Here is a 19,476-nt window from a genome sequence, read left to right on the forward strand (position 1 = left end):
TCACACTCTACATGCAACACCTCTTATTACTGGACAGATGTTCAGTCTCTGACTGTTACGAGAAAGAAACCCACAGCTGAATCGATTGCTCACATCAGATGCCCTACACCAAAGTTAATCCCCTCAAGAAAAACTAAAAGAGATGTCACAACTAAGTGACTGGAGACTCTAATCTAAGGTGCACATTTTATAACGATCATTCACTTAAAAAGTCATAAAAAATATGTTTGTCTCCAGAGAGTTATTAATAGTGTGTTTACATAATGACTGTACCTTGACATATTTACGCTGCACTACAACCTTTCCTTCCTGTTCACTTGAAATCCAACATCATTCCTTCCTGAGTTTAGATTAAAAACAAATTCAGTTTCCTTGTTACAAGTTAACTATGAACTCTAAAGTTAAACAACATGGAAACTGTTGTTGAACACAAAAACCCTTTAAACTACTTAAAATATCAGTAGCATTTACACTGCAAGAAAATACTTTAAACAAGTTTACATGAAGCAGACCATCATCTGCAGGTTAACTGAAGTAATAACAATACAGCAATTAATGTGCAATTAACTTGAGGTTGCGTTCCTCATGTTTACCCTTTTAGGTACATTTTTAATAACACTGAAAAAAATTATGAATTGTTTTAAATAAAGTTAAACAGGCATATTGACATGACAGATGATCTTTTTAAAATAACAGATGTTCTCTTGATGAGCACAGGGACATTCAAGTGTTTGCACATATTCAAAAACATGACGTTTGTCAAAATGTAAATGTTACATTCGGTCTACGAGGGAGAAGTTAAGCTATCAAGTTTATGCTGTTTAAAGCAATGTATTTAAATGTAATAAGTGCTTTTGCCTTTAAAATGTGCAGGTCGTTCAAATTATATTTTCGTATTTCCAGATGATAATCATAAAAACATGAATCTGTTTACTTCAGCTGTTTTGCACCAGAAGTCCAGTTCTGCCATTCCAGATGATCAAAATAAGGACCAACGTTTTTCTCAGTGAAGTTACACTTAAAAAATTAAAAGATGGATATTTTTTTTCCACATTAACAGTAAACATATTTTCAATAAAAATCTTAATGTAATAATATCAATCACTACTTGATTATTAATTAGGGTTGACGCGGTTGTAGATGTTACCAGTGTTACATGGCAACTTGGCCACCGTCTTCTTGTTCATTTTCCTTAATAGACATAAAACTCATTTAGTTCATTTTCGCGTTCCAGTGGTTGTTCCCACGTTTATCAGATAAATATACACAGCTCCATTGCTTCACATTGTGTCAAACAGATAACAACCTTCCCTAGCTCACAGCCCAAATCACACACACACACACACACACACACACACACAACACACACACACACACACACACAGTAACAACACTATGGAGTTTTGGACGACACACTAATCTGGTGGGATTTCTTCTGGTGCTCCTGATGTCCAGTCCAACTATGACAGATGCTCTGTTGAATATGAGTGTGAGGGATTTTATCTATTTGAAATAGTAAAAAAGATAATATAAATGTCAATATTCAGTGGACATTGTTGATATTGTGGCAGGCTGCCACAAATAAATTAATGTGTGGGAAACACTGACATCTGATCTACAGATATTGAGCCGACAAGCGTCCTAATGTCTGGTCTAATCTGTAACACCGGTGTTGTCACAAGTTTCTTATCCAGTAGGAAGATTCCCCCCCCTGTGGCATTGCTGTTATTATTAATACTAAAAGTACACACTTCAGTATTCAGCAAATTAAGAATTTCACAAATTATGTATTTGTTGTACATGTTTCACTTTTAACCCTCCATTCTATTCAGAAATCAGTCTTAAGCTATATGGCTCTCCAAAGTTGTTGTTGTGTGCCTGAGTCAGTGTCGTTCTGATGACCATCACCTGGCCTTGGACTGAAGTTAACACTCACTTGAACAAAGATGCAACAGGTGTACATTTACTCAAAGCCACTAGTCACTAGCCACCTTTAGGATTTTAAAAACATTAATTTGTTCCCCTCAGTTGTATCACAGAGATGTGGCAGACAGCACAGCACACACAGAGGTCACACTAACTGAATATGAAGTCAACTGTAGAGGCGACTGTTAAAGAGGTGAATTTGCTCTATGTGGGACAAACTTAGCCAAATATGTGTCAATAAGTTCAAAATGTCTCGTCTAACAAGCTTAGATGAGCCAATAGACACTATTTGCCCACAGCCAAAGCAGACATGAGATAAAAGTTAGTGGCTAACCTCTGAAGAAAGTCAAAACATCTAGCAGCTAAAGCAAAAACCAGAGTTGCAGAGGACTGAAAAATGGTCATACCAGTAGGAAGCACAAGGCAACATGTGCATGGGATCCAGAATACAAAAACCCAAATTGTTAGATATTTGTTTTGGATTGTATCTGCCCCATGAAAGCAGTTTAACATAGAAGGAGATCAACTGAGGCACAGGCAGCGTACCTAAACCTGCAGTAACAGATTTGAACAAGTTGTGAACACAACATTGAGACAATTGGCTGCCAACTCAGCCACTCCTATTTAAGAGGGCTCCATGATGCTGGAGAACCATTTGCCTGATGAACATCTAAGACCAAAACGTTGCAATTAAATTGTTTGCTGCTAGTCAGACAGTGTGCAGGATTTCTTTGTTTGCCAAGTTTAAGCCTGCTGCTATGCACCTGCCTCGCTGAATAGATGTGCAAAGTTTCCTCCTGTGAACACATTGACATACCATCACCTTTTAAGCTGATACTGCAAACAGTTGCTTATTTAAACATCCAGCAGTTACAGAGCAGACCGTTATAATTTATTGGTTAAATTATGTTTTATATTCACTGTTTTAGTTTTCGGTCTTTACCATCTCCTCTGGGAAACATCTGGCTCTTTAGCTGCTAAATGCAATTAGTGTGACAGTTCTCTGTAGCTTTAAGGGGATCTTTCATCTTGTAATTTTACATCTATGCTTATTCACTAAAATGCCTCAAATGAACAATGCATCGCAAGTCACTATTATAAATATTAGAAAAGCTTGTAATATTTTAATGTGTAGTTTTCTATGTGCTCTTTTTAGTCTGTTAAAGAATTACTTGAACTAGTTACCGAAGACTCAAAGTCAAGACTGTGCGACATGACATCAACACTGCGTCACTTCTTCCATTTCATGTTAATACAGAGATAGCATTAAATAACTTCACACTCGCTGAACACTCAGGAATGTTACAGATAGGGATGCAAATAAATGAGAGCTGCTTGGAAATTGTAGCTCCCTGAAAATGAACCCTCATGGATTTTGTTCCACCCTCCTGTTCTTAGGGCTCACTTCCATTTCTCATTCAAACATTATGTATATTTTATTTTTCCATGATGGAGAACTACTGATTGTACATTTTGCTGTGGTAGAAGAGGTCACTGCTGTTTGTTGTAATGGCTGAAATCACACAATGTTAGTTACTGTAGAAATCTGTTGCAAGCTTTTTGAAGCTCTTGTATGATTGTCACATACAAAATGGGGAAAGAAATGTGTAGAAAACAGATTGTATCTCCTCTGATGCTGTGTTTATTCTGGTAAATATGAATGTTTGTATTTTATATTTGCAAACTTAAGCTGAAATAAATTACAATAAGACCATAACACCCTCATATTTTTTTTACTGTTTGTTGTGTACATGGAAATATTGCTGCATGTATTTTGTGTCTTTATGGTTCTGTAGTTGGTTTCAGGGAGCTGCTACTAACACTTTCCTAAGAAGAAAGTCATTTCTTAAATACAAACATGTTTATTTACTCTTGGTTGAAAAGCAGATACAAATATTCACATTCACTATAAAATGTGACTATGTACAGTTGCAGTAGTAAAGTAAACAAACAGCAGTCTGTATGACAGACACCATATGGATTGATGTTACACCCACAGATGGAATAACATTACTGTTAATGCAATGTGTTGATCCACTGATGATGACTGATTAACTTCAACACATCTGCACATTTTGTTTGTTTGTTTGAAATATTTTTTTTTTACATTTTTAAAAACAGCACAATGTGTTTGTTTTTCTTTATTTAAAATGTAATGAGTGTTTTTTCACACAACCTGCAGTAGCTCTGAAAACAGCCCATCCATACTAGCAGTTTAATGTGAAGTAAAACTTTTTGCATCGTAACGGGAATGATTCACAGGAATACTGAAAACATATACTGCATATAAAAAATATTAGGCCCACCTCCATGAAACTGCAGCACCTTTCTCCCACATGTAATGCTGTGTTTACCGAGCGAGATAAAGGGGCAACCTAAACTGAAAACAGGCTGCTGACTTTTGACTACAGCAGATTAAAATGAAGATGGTTTGAGCAGAACTGAATGTAACACTAAATGGCTTTAGGCAGCAGTTTACAATTTGAGTATTTCAATGAGAAGCCACAATTAGGTGTTTTTGAATCTGATGTGACGTCCTCTTTATAACATGGGCAAACACAGCACTACAGAGGGCGTGTGGCTGAGAGCTGTGGTGCTAATGCTCTGTAAACTCAATGTGTGAAATACTGAATGCTGAGTGGCTTATTTTGTGTAACCTTACACAGCAGTTGCCCCCTCGGAAAATATTACTGTAACCACTAGAGTTGGGTCAACCTGTATTTTAAATACTTTTCATGGTTGTTTACCAGCAGATGGAGATGCCACATAGAAGGAAAGAGCAGTATAGTAAGTCTAATTTTAAGTTTTACTTCTGTTGTAACTTATTTTAGTATATTTGAACCGTCCTGATGTGGTAAACGCTCCACATCTGGCTCTCATCATGGACATGACATCATGGAGTGCAAGTCACCTTCAAGTCTGCTGAGCTATCCGAGTGATTTTCTGCAGCATCTCCTCCGACTGCAGCTGCTCGAGAGTCAACAGAGACAGACCCAGCTGGTCCTCCTGCACACGGAGAGAGAGAGAGAGAGAGGGCAAGAGATTATTAGACACAGGGAAAAAGAGGGAAACAAGAAGATGAGTGGAGTCACCACAGCCTGCAAGGTCAGCTATCCTCAGTGTCTTGTTAAATGACATCTGTCTTTAGGTGTTGGCCTCTGGCAAATTCATTTTATTTACTATTTTCATCAAAAAAATAGTTAAAATCTGTTAATTAAAGCAGACTCATTGAGCTCAATAACCATTTTCCAGAGAGACCATGAAATCAATAATAAAGTAATTGCTTGTTGCACATGTACAGAAGTTATGTGACTCTTTTAAATCAATCAGTCTGAGGCTAAAATAAAGCTGTAGTTAATTTTAGTCAAAATAAAATGAGGTTTAGTAACTGACTGTAAGAATTACACATTGAATCCTTAATTTATTACAGTGTGTTTGAATCTAAGGTGCACAGATGATCTTGTATGATCAGGAAATATTTATTCTGTGATGACTAGAGAGCCGTCCATGAACCTAAATGTGTTGGAATTATATTGTAGTCACAGTACAGAAAAGTTGTTTTAGTTTTTTTTTTTGTTTTTTTTTTTGTTTTTTTTTTTTAAATGTGAAATTATCATTTTGACATTTAAAGAAAACATTTTATGTATTGTTGTGATGACAACTAAATTCAAACATCTTTACCAATGTCCCCTTTGGACTTTGATACAAAACAGACAAGAATTTCACACTTTAAACTTACTGTTACTACAACCAATATTTCTGTCATGGTCTTCTTTTTTTACTTCTTGTGACTTTATCCCTGCTGAGTGAACACTGATTCAAATAACATTTACAACACCGTTAGGTTAACAACCCGGGCAGCAGAGGAAAAAAATTAATGCTTTGGAACACAGACTTTAAATGGCAGGTGTGAATCTTACCTGTCTGAAAGGCTGAGCCATCTGCCGCAGGAAGTGCTTGGAGAGGTGGACCGCCTCGTCCACGGTGAGGTTCAGACTGCCGTCGTTAATGTGCTCCTGAATCCAGCGAGGAAGCTTCCCGCGTTTGTCTGCTCGGGCGTAACGCTGTGGAGAGGAAAGGGAGTTACTCCTGCTTCAGTCATCACAGACCGATTCATCTTCACTCAGGGAAATGAATCTCAAGCTTCACTTTACTGCTAAAATCAGAAGACTGTGGTTGTAATGGGACCTACCACAAGTGAAAGTGAAGCACGTTGCTGTTAAGAAATTGTGTGTTGTGTTTATAGGCCTGCTGTACTACGGCAGCATCAGAAGACAAAAATTTAGACTGGGAAAAAAGATCACACACCTTGTCAGCAAAAATCATGAGTCCGTAGTCAGTCTTGCCTCTGATGGCTCGGCCCACACACTGAGCTGCGTGACGCATGGCATCAAACGTTAGGAAGTCGTTCTCTCTGATCTGAAACTGATCCCGAAGGTACTCCAGACGAGCCTGAAACATCAGTCAGTGAGGAAAGAAACTCATGAAGCTTTGAACAGAGATGATGGTGAAACCATCCAGTCAGACTGAAGAAAATGAAATCAACATTAGAATCAACTATATTATTTGTGTATGTTGTAACTTTAATATCATCACTGATATTCTGTAGTCTGTTGTGCTGTTGCACTGAACTGCATTATATAAAGGGTGTTTCTAATATTTGTCCCTCACATTTGTATCAGTGAGGGGAGGTGCGTCAATGTGCCCATGAAGTTGAATAAATACCTCTGAAACTGTTTCAGCAAACACTGAACATTATAACTTTCATGAAGGGAAGGTTTGTTGCAGGGTGCTGTATTAGACTGCTTCACTTCTGGCTAACTCTACCTAATAACTGACTAATAACTCTGTGTATGTTTCCGATGGACCGTCCTGTGGGGGTGAGTGAAGTGAAGAGCCACTGGATCCTGCCACCTAATCATATTAGAGGTGCTCCTACGCTGTCATCTTTTAAATCTAAACTGAGAACAATTTACCATTTTATTTTTATTCCTTTTATTGGTTTTATACTTTTTATTTTTATTATTTTATTGGTCTAATTATTATTTTATTTAATCATATTTTATTCCTAGTTTTTAATAGTTTTAATTTACATATATTAATATTTACTGATCAGTTGTTGGTCTTAATTATTTTATTTTTCTTGATGGTTTTTAATTCATACATATCATTTATATGTTTGTTTTCATTTGTGTCTAATATTTTATCTTCACACTATCCACTTTTGTGGTTGCAACTCCTGTGATAACTCTTGCTTTGTGCAGCACACTGTCCTTCCACCTGGAATGAAATGTACTATATAAATAAAGCTGCATAATAAAGCATGATTTTGCATCATCACTGACAGGTGTAGAAAGGTTTCTATAAAAGTTCCTTTGTGGGAACTTTGAAGACACTATAGAGTGCATCACTCAGAGCCTCAGTGAAAACAGCAGAGGACAGATTTAGTGCATTTTATGGTACATTGTGAGTGATTTCAGACACAGGCATGGACACAGTGACAGGTCTGACCTTCAGGATGCGGCTCTGTGTGTAAACATAAGGGACTCCAAACATGATGACTGCCCGGCCAAAATGATGCACTGAACAGAAAGCAGAACAAGATTCATGGTTAATAAGTTGAAAAAGTGAACTCAACATACACTTCACTTGACATGATGAAATGTTTGCTGTATCTTTATATTGTGTAAAACAATAAATAAATCTGTTGCACTGCTTGTATTGTTTCCTTTCATTTCTTTTCACTCCTGTTGGTCTCAGTAACCTGCAGCATCCTGATCATTTACCGAAATCTATTCCTTCAGACACCTTTCCTCTGGCCACAGACAGGAGGATGGCTCCTCTGCCGTTCTCACACGCCTGAGCAGCAGACACAGATGGAGAAAGGTGAGAGGACAAAAGTTTGGGACCATCAGCATAAAAAAACACAAATAAAACATTACTACCAGTCTGCATTAATTTCTTTACCACACTCATAATGCTAAATGGCACAATCAAAGGCATTGTGTCATCAACATGATCTTGGAACCAGCTATAATGTTTTTTTCCAAATACAGATATTTCTGACTTATTTACTTTTATTAGTAATAATATGGATGATATTTAGCATAAAATAAGGTGCCAGGTGTCTGTCTGACCTCCTGGTACTTCTCCAGGGCCATGCTCGTCTCTGCAGCATCTGGAGTCTCAATGAAGATCAGCTTGTTTCTCTGGATATTCTCCAGGATACCCTGCAAATAGACACATGAAACACACATCAGGAAACTGCTTCTTTTCCATATAAAAAAAAAAACGTACAAAATATCAGTACAGGAATGTATTGTATTACTTCCCCTTGTGATACGTTGTTGATAAAATGGCGCTAAAGACTGGTATTTTTCTTAAAGCATGCAGGCGCTCTAAAAGGGTTACTGCTGGAGAGTGACTGGGACAGACTGCAGTCTGAAGACTGATGTGTTAGAAATGTGAGCAGTTTTACATAAAACAAGTTCATTACGCTTGTTAAGCACTGAATGTGTATGTTTTTTACATGTGTTTATTATTTTTTAGAGCAAAATGTGTGTATTGCATTATTTTATTTCAAACACTTTAAACACTTTGATCCCAGAACTGTTCTGCTTTCTGGCAGTTTGACCTTTTGAAAGTTCATGGCCACTTTAGAGTGACCAGTCTCTCAGGTGTGTGTGTGCGCCGTGTCTGCTCACACACTGACCTGTTCATACCAAGACGCCACTATGTTCTCCATGTAGACATAGCTGGTGAAAAATGCCACAATGCCATCAGGAACAATGGCAGACATCTCCATAAGTAGGTTGCCATAGTTACGAATCACAGCTGGAAACAAAATAGAAGAATAGTTGCAATATGTTTTGTCTTGAACCATTTTTTTAAATTTTGTTCTGGAAAACAAACAGAAAAAACTAAATGTATTAATGTCAAAGCTTTCATTTGTTTTTCTGTGGAACATCGTTCTCTAACACTTGATGCTGAAGATGTTTCTACTGACCAAAGTCCTCTCTGGTCTCAAACTTTGAGCTCAGGGCCACCTGGTCGTTTCCCCTCCCAACAATCTATGTCAGACAAAACAGAACAAAAGACAAGAATAGTGGCTGGAAAGGCTTCAACAAATCAGTAATGGGTTTCAAATGTGGAAATTATAGGATTAAGATTTTGCACATGGTCAAGCAGCTGGTGTTGTGACACTATTTGTCGATTTCAGTAGTGACCAGCTCCTCTGTTTCTCTTTCAGTCCACTGGAGCGGCTACAGTGAATGTGTTTTTGAAAGTGTGTATCTGAATGTAGTTACACACCAAAGGACAGAGGCAGGTACGTGACAGCGTCATGGTGAAGGATGCCATGGTAACAGGGCGGAAGTCCAGGATTCGGGGATAGATGTCCAATGGAGAGAGAGTCTGAGGACAAAAAGAAGACATGCATTCAATTATTAGTGCAGGTCAGCAGTCATTTGTTTTGTCAACACAGACTTCATGACTGCATGTAACAGAAAAATCACTTAATCACAATATTGACTTGTGGATTTAATACTGAGGCCACCAGTGTGAATAAAAATGGCAATATGTTAGTAACTGTGATACATTAAAAAAAGCCGACAAGACTGAGAAGCAATTCCTCCAAGTGCAATTACTGTACATAAATAAAAATAACTTAACAAAATTCAGTCAAATATTATATGAAGTTGCAGGATTAGTTTACTTAGTTAACTTCTTAAATGAAACAACATTCAAATGAGAAGAGAAAACTCTTGTTTACTTGAATGGTTCACCACTCTGTATACACAGCCTGGGGTGACGGTTGCATCAGACATTAAACTGGGGGTTTTTCTTTTCAAGGCCATAAGGCATAAAGTCTGAATTGTGAGTGCTACAGGACTGAAACATCATCTTTGTGGCCAGAGCAGAGAGACAGAGACAGAGTGGTATCTCTCTTACCCCTGAGGTGATGATGACCGACTGAAATCTTTGAAAAACAGGTTTGATGGCGATAGACGGGTCCATGCAACTGAGGACAGAGATGAACAAAGACAGAGAATAAAGATCAGAGCAATCACTTGTTTTCACTGTTTATATCACACAGGCTCAGTTCTGCATCGCCTCACATATTTGATCACTCCCTTTGATTGGCTGTAAACTGTAAACAACAAACTAGTCCCTCGACCCAACAAAAACATCCAATAGACATCATCATCATCATTGTGTAAAATAAACAGGCCTGGAATCTGTGCTCTTGTTAAAATGTCACTGTAATTAATACTAATTAACAACCATAAATCTCACAACTCAACAAAATGTCTTAAATTAAAAAAGTAAATGTTTGTCACATTTAAATGCCAGAAATGCTGTTGATCTTTCACAGATGACCTCTGCTAACATTACAAAATGATTTGTCAACTGTACCTGAAGTGCAGCACGGGGTTGGCGATGGTTGGTGTTCTGTCTTCAAAGGGCTCAATGATTATGGTGAAACCTAGAGACAGAGAGAAAGAAATTCAAAACCACACACTTTTAACAGACTGAACAGTTTTACTTTAACTGTCTTTGGGATCTTTGTTTTTTCTTTTACAAAGATTTGTTGAAACAAAAGATCAGCATCAGCTAAGACTATTTGTCTGCTTGTAGTGCTGCTGTTGTCTGTTTCTAGACTGTACATCTGTATATCTTTAGATAGTTGTATGATATTATCAATTGTGTTGTCTGTTTTGTGTTGTTTTTGCTTTTGTTGTCTCTTCTTAGACTATATATCACAATCAATGCATTTCAATACATATTTTATTCTACTTTCATATCTGTAATGAATTATTGTCTTATGTTAATACAATTTGACTGTTTTAATTACACTCTACAAGTAAAAGCCAAGACAAGAGCAACAGCTATAAACTCTGTGTGCAACACAAATCAGTTTCATGCTTTGTAGTGGAACTATGTTACATATCATTGTCCCTTTTAAATAAAAAAAAAAGAAACATTATGAAAAAGAAAGCTGTGATGGCACTTCCTCATTGTTTTTACACAGCAGAAGCAAGTACCTTGGCTGTACGTGCTGACCAGGGTGGCGAAGTTGGAGATGAGAGTAACAGCTGAGAAGTCGGCGATGTCGGCAATCTCCAGAGTTCGTAGTAATGACTGCAACCGCTCTGCACAAAACCTGGAGAGACACAGACAGGGATACATGAAAGATTCAGGAGAGAGGGCCTACAGAGTCAGTTGGAAGCTGCTAAGGAGAAAGGAGGAATTAATGTAATTTAACCCCTGAAGCAGAGACTGAGAAACTGAGCAAAAAAGTGAAAGAGCATGAAAACGAGTGAGCACATGATCACATGAAGCCACACTGCTGACTAAAGCTAAATGTGTGCAGAATTCAAGCAAAAAGGTAAATTAATGAAAAAATGGGATTTCGTTATAACGTGTTTCTAAATCAGACGCTCACCTGAGAGGCTTGCGGTCGATGCAGACTTTGTCGAAGATGTCTTTGAGGAACTGTGGCGCGCTCTCCTGTACGACATGTTGGACCCTCAGACGAGACTTCAAATACTCCAGGAAACGCCTCAAGAAACCAACAAAGTGCTCGGCTGTGCGAATAGTACCAGGAACAGCCTCTGAGAGAGAGAGAGAGAGAGAGAGAGAGAGAGAGAGAGAGAGAAAGAGAGAGAGAAAGAGAGAGAGAGAGAAGAGAAAGAGAGAGAGAGAGAGAGAGAGAAAGAGAGAGAGAGAGAGAAAGAGAGAGCAGACAGACAGAGTGTCAACCTTTTGTTTTTGTTTTTTTCATATAAACGATCATTCTGAAATCAGTGCAATGAAAGGAAGGAATATAAGAAAAACGAAATAATTTTGTGTCTATGTCCAATCCTGTTGATGGCTGTACCTCGAAGAATTTCATCTGGTAACACTGGATTTGAGAGGTAGACGTCTGTTTCCCTGGCAACGTTGGCTTCCTTCAGCCCCTCAACAAGTCGCCTGTACTCCTCCTTCAGCTTAGCGGCATCCGTCTCTTTTATCCTTTCAGAAAGCAGGAGAGCAAGAGCAGAGAGGACAACATGAAGTTGATGCGCTCCATCAGGAAACAATGGATACATCCCAATGCTCACACTTGTATTTGTGAAAACTCAAGTGCCCACATGTGTGATGTATTTGTAGTAACTGCCACAGTGGCCAAATGCCTGCTAAGACTGTGAGCATGTGGAGGTCTGTCACAGCTGAGTGGGGCATGCTTTAACAATTCTGTGGCTCATATACAGCTCAATGGATCTTGGGTACTCACAGATAAGTAGAACACATCAAACAGAATTACAGATGCAATCAGATGAGAAATAAAAAAACAAATGCACAGGAGCTGAGAGGAGTAATACAATTAATAAGCAACTGAATCTAGAAGCACATAGTTCTACTGTACATGAAGGAGAAGGGATTATTTTTCAATAGGTTCTGTTTGACAACATGTTAAGGGAAAGAACGCATTTGTCTAGGTCACTGATGAAAGGATATATTTAATATGTACTTGTGCAGTGCCTGTTATGTAATTTATAGTTCAATACTGTATTCGATCATCTAATCATCATCATCTAATTTCCACATCACTGCTGTGTAATGATATTATTAATAATCATCATCACCACCATCATAATAAAAGACCCTATTTGTCACATACGTGACCTGACCACATATTCAAAAGGATTGCTTTGACACATACAATCACTTGCCAATTTATTAGGTACACCTAGATAAAACTAATGCAGTATGAGACTACAGGCAATAAATCCTCCGTCATGAGAATTATAATGTTCAGTTTTTATTGAATCTATATGAGAGGTGTTGGTTAATTTCTGGAAGTTGTGGTGTTATTCAGCTGCACTGGGTTATACTGAAGTGTTCCTAATATTTTGTCAACCTTTATTCATATAAATGGGATGGACAATATATCAGGAACACTTCTCTGTATAATCCAGTACAGCTGAAAAGCACCAAACAATAACAATAACAGCAACGGTGCATTTGTTTCGTCCTTGGGTGGGGATAAAAAAGTAGACAAAATGGCAGCATCTTAGAAAACACTTGTGACTGCACAGCTATTGTGCTGCGGTGATAAGCCATTTCCAATTTGGATCTCTGACTGAAATTCACTCGCACTTTAGATGACCCTGTGCAGGTCTCATGGCTGCAGCTCGTTTTCCTTTATGGTGCCACCTTTACAACGTGCTCTTGTTGTAATCAGAGACAGTGGTTATGTGGATTGCTCACCCTAACTGACTGTCGTTTAATGTTCCTCGAGAATTGCTCTTCCAAAAACCTTCACTATCGACACTGCCCGTCCTTGGGTCCTCAACAATACACCAATGAAGTTTGAAGTCGATCAGATGAGCGGTTGTCGAGAAACTCAGACTGACAGAAATTCTTCATTTATAGTTTGATTTTGACAATGTCATGTCTATAACTCTTGTGAAGAGGAACAGATTTTTCATATTGACAGGTGACCATCTGTTTAGATAATACCACAACGGTGTAAAGTTCAGACCTGCATTATAATATTTCAGTTCATCCCAACATATAAACTTCAACCAGTTGATGATTAAAGCCAGCTTAGGGGGACAGAAGACCATGGTGAATTGTGGGATACACATGGCTCTGACTACTGCTGCTCCACAATGGTATTAAGAAAAGTGCGAGTTAAGTGCACTATGTGTTGGCATGTTTCAGATGTCAGAATTTGCCTACTACCTGGCAGTGCACACGAGAAACACAAAGACCTTAAGGTTGACTACAAGACAGTGTTTCAGTGCTCTTGCTGCTGCTGTACCCTGCACCACTCTCACTTGTGTATGTTGTTCTGGAGTGTGTCCACATTGTTCTGGCAGCGGTCCAGCGTTCGCCTGGTGATGTTCACACTCATGGAGTCGATACATACGTTGTCTGAAGAGAGGGGAAGAAACAGCAGAGGAAAAGAGGTAGAATTTAAAAGACAAAACAAGAGGAGAAACATTAAATCTTTTTCATGAAATAAATTTACAATAATTAACATAAAGCCTAAATTAATTATAAAATGAATCTCAGGTTAAGATTTGATATTATTTTCCTTTTATTACACTCAATCATAATGTTACACTCAGTTCCATTCTTTACCTATATTATGAGCCTCATCAAACACCACTACAGATTTCTTGGCCAGCTCTTTGGACACCAGGTCAGCTATCTTGGGGTCAAGCAGGTAGTGGTAGCTGTACACCACGATGTTGGCATGGAGGATCTGAGGGCAAATAAATAAAGTCAGGGGAACAGTGGTTTTCAGTAAATGAAACAATGACTGAAAGCTATTTTGCCCAATACAAATAATTTTTTCTTGTTATCATAAGAAAAACACTCGCATATAAAAAAAAAAAAGCAATAAGTAGATCTGTAAATGCTGTTAATTCAATTATTTTGCTCTCAGAAAAGAAAGTGCATTTGTTTTAATCTTAACCAACTATAAATCCATCCAGTAATGGCTTTACTAGGAAAAGCTGAATGTCCACATCAAGTTGAAAGTATTATGTTTGTAGAAGTCTGCAGTGCAACATACAGAGTAGCGTGCCAGATAGTAAGGACACCAGCCTTTCCTCCTGCCAAAGTCCTTTAGGTCATCAAGGTTATAGATGCCAGCAGGAAGAGGCACCTGTCGACCGACTGCATCAAACTCCTGCAGAAACAAACCACAACGAGGAATGAGGTTCAAAGAAACAAGAGAAGCAGACGACACTTCTTAAAAGGTCCTGACGGCTGGTTTTAAGGCTCAGTCTCTGAATACAGGCTGTGTGCATTCTCTGTGGACTGAAGCTTTGATACTTTCACAGTATTAATATAGAACCTGATCTATAATCAAACAACACATGGACATCTCCCTTTAGACTATATGGGACCTTTCTTTAATGATCATTTTGTCACAGTTTGAGCTTTGTTAGGTGTTAGACGTTTGGGTTTTAGCCTTCAAATATACATTGTGACTGATGTTACACAATTTCATACAGCACAAAGCAGTAAGGCAGTGCACCTGAGATGTGTTACAGATTCAGTCACAGGACAACAAGCTGCAGATATGAACTCTAGTCTGTAGTCAGACACAACATGTTATCTGAGTACTTCTTATCATTTGCTTTAGCCTTGATACTGATCCTAACATGAGGGTGACACCGTCCTATAATGGTCTCTGTTCTCAGGTGTCAGTCCCGTTGTGCTACAGACTGCTGTTGCTGTATCTGTTGTAAATATTAGTCACACACACACACTTGGTTCACAAAACATTTTTTTATCATTTAAAAACAGAAAATGTATTAGGTGCTGTGATCCATAATTTATTGTTGAGTTAAACGTTCCCTCAATCTGCCTCATTTACTTCTACTTCCTGTTGAAAAACAACAGCTGCTCTGAGTCAGATGAACTCAGGCGACTTCCTACCTCGTAGAAACGACAGACGGGCAGGTTGGGGTTGCTGTGGCGTTGTGCACGAATGTAGGACGCTGTCAGACTGTGGCACTTCCCATCAACCTCCTTTCCAAAGCGAAGGGAGCTCACCTGGAAATAAGCGGAGGATCCTGGTTACAGTCAAGGCAGGTGCTTCACACGTGTATGTTAGTTTGTTCATGTTTCCTGTGTTGTATGTGAGGTGTTGATTAAACAGCAGGTGTTCGTACCTCAGGGTGGATGCAGAGGTTTTTCCTGGAGGAAAGAGCCAGAGCCAAGAAGTTGTTGGTTTCTCCAGTTTCTTTGGAATAAAACTCCATCAGTTTCCTCAGCTCCTCCACAACCTAATGACAATACATGACACAAGTTGTGATGATGTGTAGAACATCTCCTTATTATTGTTGAACTGACTATTAAATGTTTTCTTACATGTTTTACTGTTTGAGTTTAACTTTCTGACCAGACAGGACAGTTGGACAGGACAAAGAGCTGAGTGTGAATTCATTTGACACTGACTCACCTTCTCGATCTCTGGAACTGTTCTGGAGCAGTATATTAACTTTGTCACCTCCAAAGGAAAGGCCTGACAGAGAGAGAAGCTCACATATTAGTGTGTTTGTGTGGCACTGGCCGGTGGGAAGCCACAGTGGTGGCTTGGTTGGTAACTCCAGCACAATCTGAAAGCACAGAAAGTTTAAGAGAGAAGCTAAACTCACCCTTTGGTAGGCAACAATGAGAGACAACAGAGAGATGGTCTTCCCTGTTCCTGAGGGCATCTCCAGGACTCCATGACCCTGAACAAGACAACAAAACACACAGACATGAAGTGAATACTGTGTAGCTGTCCTCCCAGCGATGCAGCAGAAAACAACAACTCAGGATAATTTAACCCCCCCCCCCCTTGATTGGCTTGATTCATCAGTCACTTAGAGATGAATCAGGGACAGATAAACTGTGTTTCCTTCGCTTTGTTTCCCCAAAAGAGTAACACAATACAACAGTAACACGAGAGGGTATTCAGTATTAAAGATTGTAACTTTCAAGACACCTATTTGATTTAGAAAGTGAGAAAGAGATTTTCAAATCACGAGGAGAGAGGAGGAACGATAACAGTGACCAACAATTCTTTCAACATGAATACATGCAAGGGAGAGGTAAGAGTTGTTTTAAGTCATTTTTTATACAATCAAAACACAGACTACAGCACTAATCCCCTATGATACAGAGATTGTAACTAAACTAAAGCATGTGTTAAGACAGTATCTGTATTTACCTGCAGATTGGAAAGTAACAAAGTCCATTTACTCAAGTACTGTACTTAAGTTCAATTTTGAGGTAGTTGTACTTTACATGACTAAACTAATGTGCTTTTTACTGCAATACATTTATCTGGCAGCTGTAGTTTGTTTCAGAATCAGATAATTAATACAAAATGTATTTAGGAAATAAACAGTGATGTATCCATTATAGGTTAAAGAAAGACTTAGTATACAAAGCTAAATTTTCAATGAGATGATACTTTTGTACTTTTGCTTGAGTAAGATTTAATTAATTTTACCTGTAACAGTATTTCTACACTGTGTATTACTATTTCTAATTCAGTAAAAGATCTGGGTACTTCTGTAAGAACTGGTATTGACATACACTCACAGAGCACTTTATTAGGAACACCTGTACACCTGTTTGTTCATGCAATTATCCTATCAGCCAATCACGTGGCAGCAGTGAATTAAAGCATGCAGATTCAGGTCTGGAGCTTCAGTTCATGGTCACATCAAACATCGGAATGGGGAAAATGTGATCTCCATTACTTTGACTCATTATAATCTCGTTTGAGTCTTTCTAAAACTTCTGATCTCCTGGGATTTCCATGCACAGCAGACTCTAGATTTTACAAAAACGTGCAATAAACACCTAGTGAGCGGCAGTTCTGCAGACAGCAAGGCTACAGTCACTCAGATAACCACTCTTTACAACTGTGGTGAGCAGAAACGCTTCAGAGCGAACAACATGTTGAACCTTGAGGTGGATGAGCTACACCAGCAGAAGACCACGTCAGGTTCCACTTCCTGTCATCAAGACCAGAAACCTGAAGCTGCGGTGGACACAGACTCACCAACACTGGACGGTTGAACACCTGGTCTGATGGATCTGGATTTGTGCTGAGGCAGCAGATGGTAGAGTCAGAGTTTGGTGTCACCTGCATGAATCCATGAACAGACCAGGCTGGTGGTGGTGGTGTAATGATGTGGGGAATGTTCTCTTGGCTCACTTTGGGCCATTTGATACCAATCAATCATCATTTGATGCTAAAGCCTGCCTGCGTATTGTTGCTGACCACGTGCAGCCCTTAATGTCCACAATTTGCTTAGTGAGGGTATGTGCATGACATCATACTAAGATATGAGGATTTGTGATTAAGATTTTAATATTGTGTTATTGGGATGAAAATGAGCTTTTACCTACAACACAGTTTAATTAAAGTGAATGACCTATATCGGTATATCCTGTGGGATTAACAGAGATACTGAAACACCACCCACCTTGGCATCCAGGGTCCTCTTCAGCTCCAGCATGTAAGAGTACTGCTCAGGATAGATGTAGTCATATGGAAAGTACACCAACAGACCCTCGATGTTGAGCCTGGAATAAAACAATACGTGTAACTGGTTTCACACATATAGCAGATTCAGAGCAGAGAGTTTTGCCTGTTTTTATTCATACTGTATGTGATGATATGAAAAGCAACGTCACGGTGCTTAAACCTAAAACTTTAATATCACATAGAATAATATTCAGTATCTGATTCACCAACCAAATTATGAAAGATGAATCTATTGACATGTCTTTGACATTTTTGTCAGTACTTCCCATCTATATACAACAGTAATTCCAAATAATACCATTAATCAAACATTAAACACGGCCTGGACTTGGATAAGCAGCAGAGAATTAATCAATGTTTTATTTTAGGTCCACATGAATTGTGCAAAGCATCAGAGGTCTGGAACAGTAATACTGAAGATGTTCCTGCCTATTTTAGTTAAAGTCACGTACAAACACATTATACAGGCTAGAAAAATATTACGGTCCTTTGTAAATGAAGTGTTAAATTGAAAAATGGGGATTTTTTAGGTCCTGCAGACACTCTGTCAATGTAGGATGTAGGTATTCAACGTAGGATTACACATGCGCATGATGCTAAGCTAATGTGGACACTGGTTTTGTAACTCAACTTTAATTAAACGAACACACAGACTGACTTTTGGAGAAAAGCCTGAATACACCGCAGCTGCCAGTGTCAGTTTTAATGTTAATAAACTGTCAGATAGTTAGTTATTGTTAAACTTAATGCTATCATGCTAGCACTGACAACACATTACGTCTGCAAGAGTTTTTTTTATTTAAGCAGAAACACTCACTTCATTTTGGTGAGACGTGTAACAGCCGCTCCTATTTTTTAAAAGCCACTTTCGTTATTTTGAAATAACCATTAATAACTCTGGTCTAAGCAAAAACAACACACAGACAGCAGCAGTACAAAGCTCGTGACTCCTCCTCCTACTTCTTCTTCATCGTTCTTCTACTTCTTCTTCATCGTTCTTCTTCTTCTTCTTCTTCTATGATTTTTGGCGCTTTACCGCCCTCTATAGGCTAAAGAATGAACTGCTTGATTTTTAAAAATAAAACAAGCTGATAATCAGGCAATATTTTAAGAATTATAACTTTAAACATGAATAAAATGATAACAATGCACTAATAAACCATTAGCAATCAGAAAATGTGTTAAAATACTTTAATATGTGTTATTTCTTGAACACGAGAACCCACCTAATTGTGAATGTGAAAATAAATAGTCTTGAGACCTTTTTCAACAAAACAACGAACGCACAGACTGACTTTTGGAGAAAAGCCTGAATACACCGCAGCTGCCAGTGTCAGTTTTAATGTTAATTAAACTGTCAGATAGTTAGTTATTGTTAAACTTAATGCTATCATGCTAGCACTGACAACACATTACATCTGCAAGAGTTTTTTTTATTTAAGCAGAAACACTCACTTCATTTTGATGAGAGGTAATTGTGAACGTGAAAATAAATAGTC

General features: G+C 38.4%; 1 protein-coding gene across 1 annotated transcript; it reads right to left on the bottom strand.

The window, feature by feature from the left end:
* Nucleotides 1-3,730: 3,730 nt before the first annotated feature.
* ercc2 (excision repair cross-complementation group 2) lies at nucleotides 3,731-18,937 on the bottom strand. Its single transcript, XM_056373453.1, has 23 exons — nucleotides 18,795-18,937; nucleotides 17,916-18,015; nucleotides 16,089-16,166; nucleotides 15,893-15,955; nucleotides 15,603-15,716; nucleotides 15,367-15,483; nucleotides 14,495-14,611; nucleotides 14,059-14,182; nucleotides 13,752-13,848; nucleotides 11,807-11,940; nucleotides 11,372-11,540; nucleotides 10,971-11,089; nucleotides 10,342-10,411; nucleotides 9,877-9,946; nucleotides 9,238-9,339; nucleotides 8,933-8,996; nucleotides 8,639-8,760; nucleotides 8,064-8,156; nucleotides 7,713-7,785; nucleotides 7,438-7,508; nucleotides 6,235-6,378; nucleotides 5,847-5,990; nucleotides 3,731-4,932 (listed from the first exon to the last, which is right to left on the bottom strand). Exons 1-23 carry the CDS (start codon nucleotides 18,797-18,799, stop codon nucleotides 4,840-4,842), a joined length of 2,283 nt encoding a protein of 760 aa, XP_056229428.1. The 5' UTR covers nucleotides 18,800-18,937; the 3' UTR covers nucleotides 3,731-4,839.
* Nucleotides 18,938-19,476: the final 539 nt, after the last annotated feature.

This window comes from Seriola aureovittata, chromosome 4, assembly GCF_021018895.1.
Source record: "Seriola aureovittata isolate HTS-2021-v1 ecotype China chromosome 4, ASM2101889v1, whole genome shotgun sequence".
In the NCBI taxonomy this organism is placed as follows: Eukaryota; Metazoa; Chordata; class Actinopteri; order Carangiformes; family Carangidae; genus Seriola; species Seriola aureovittata.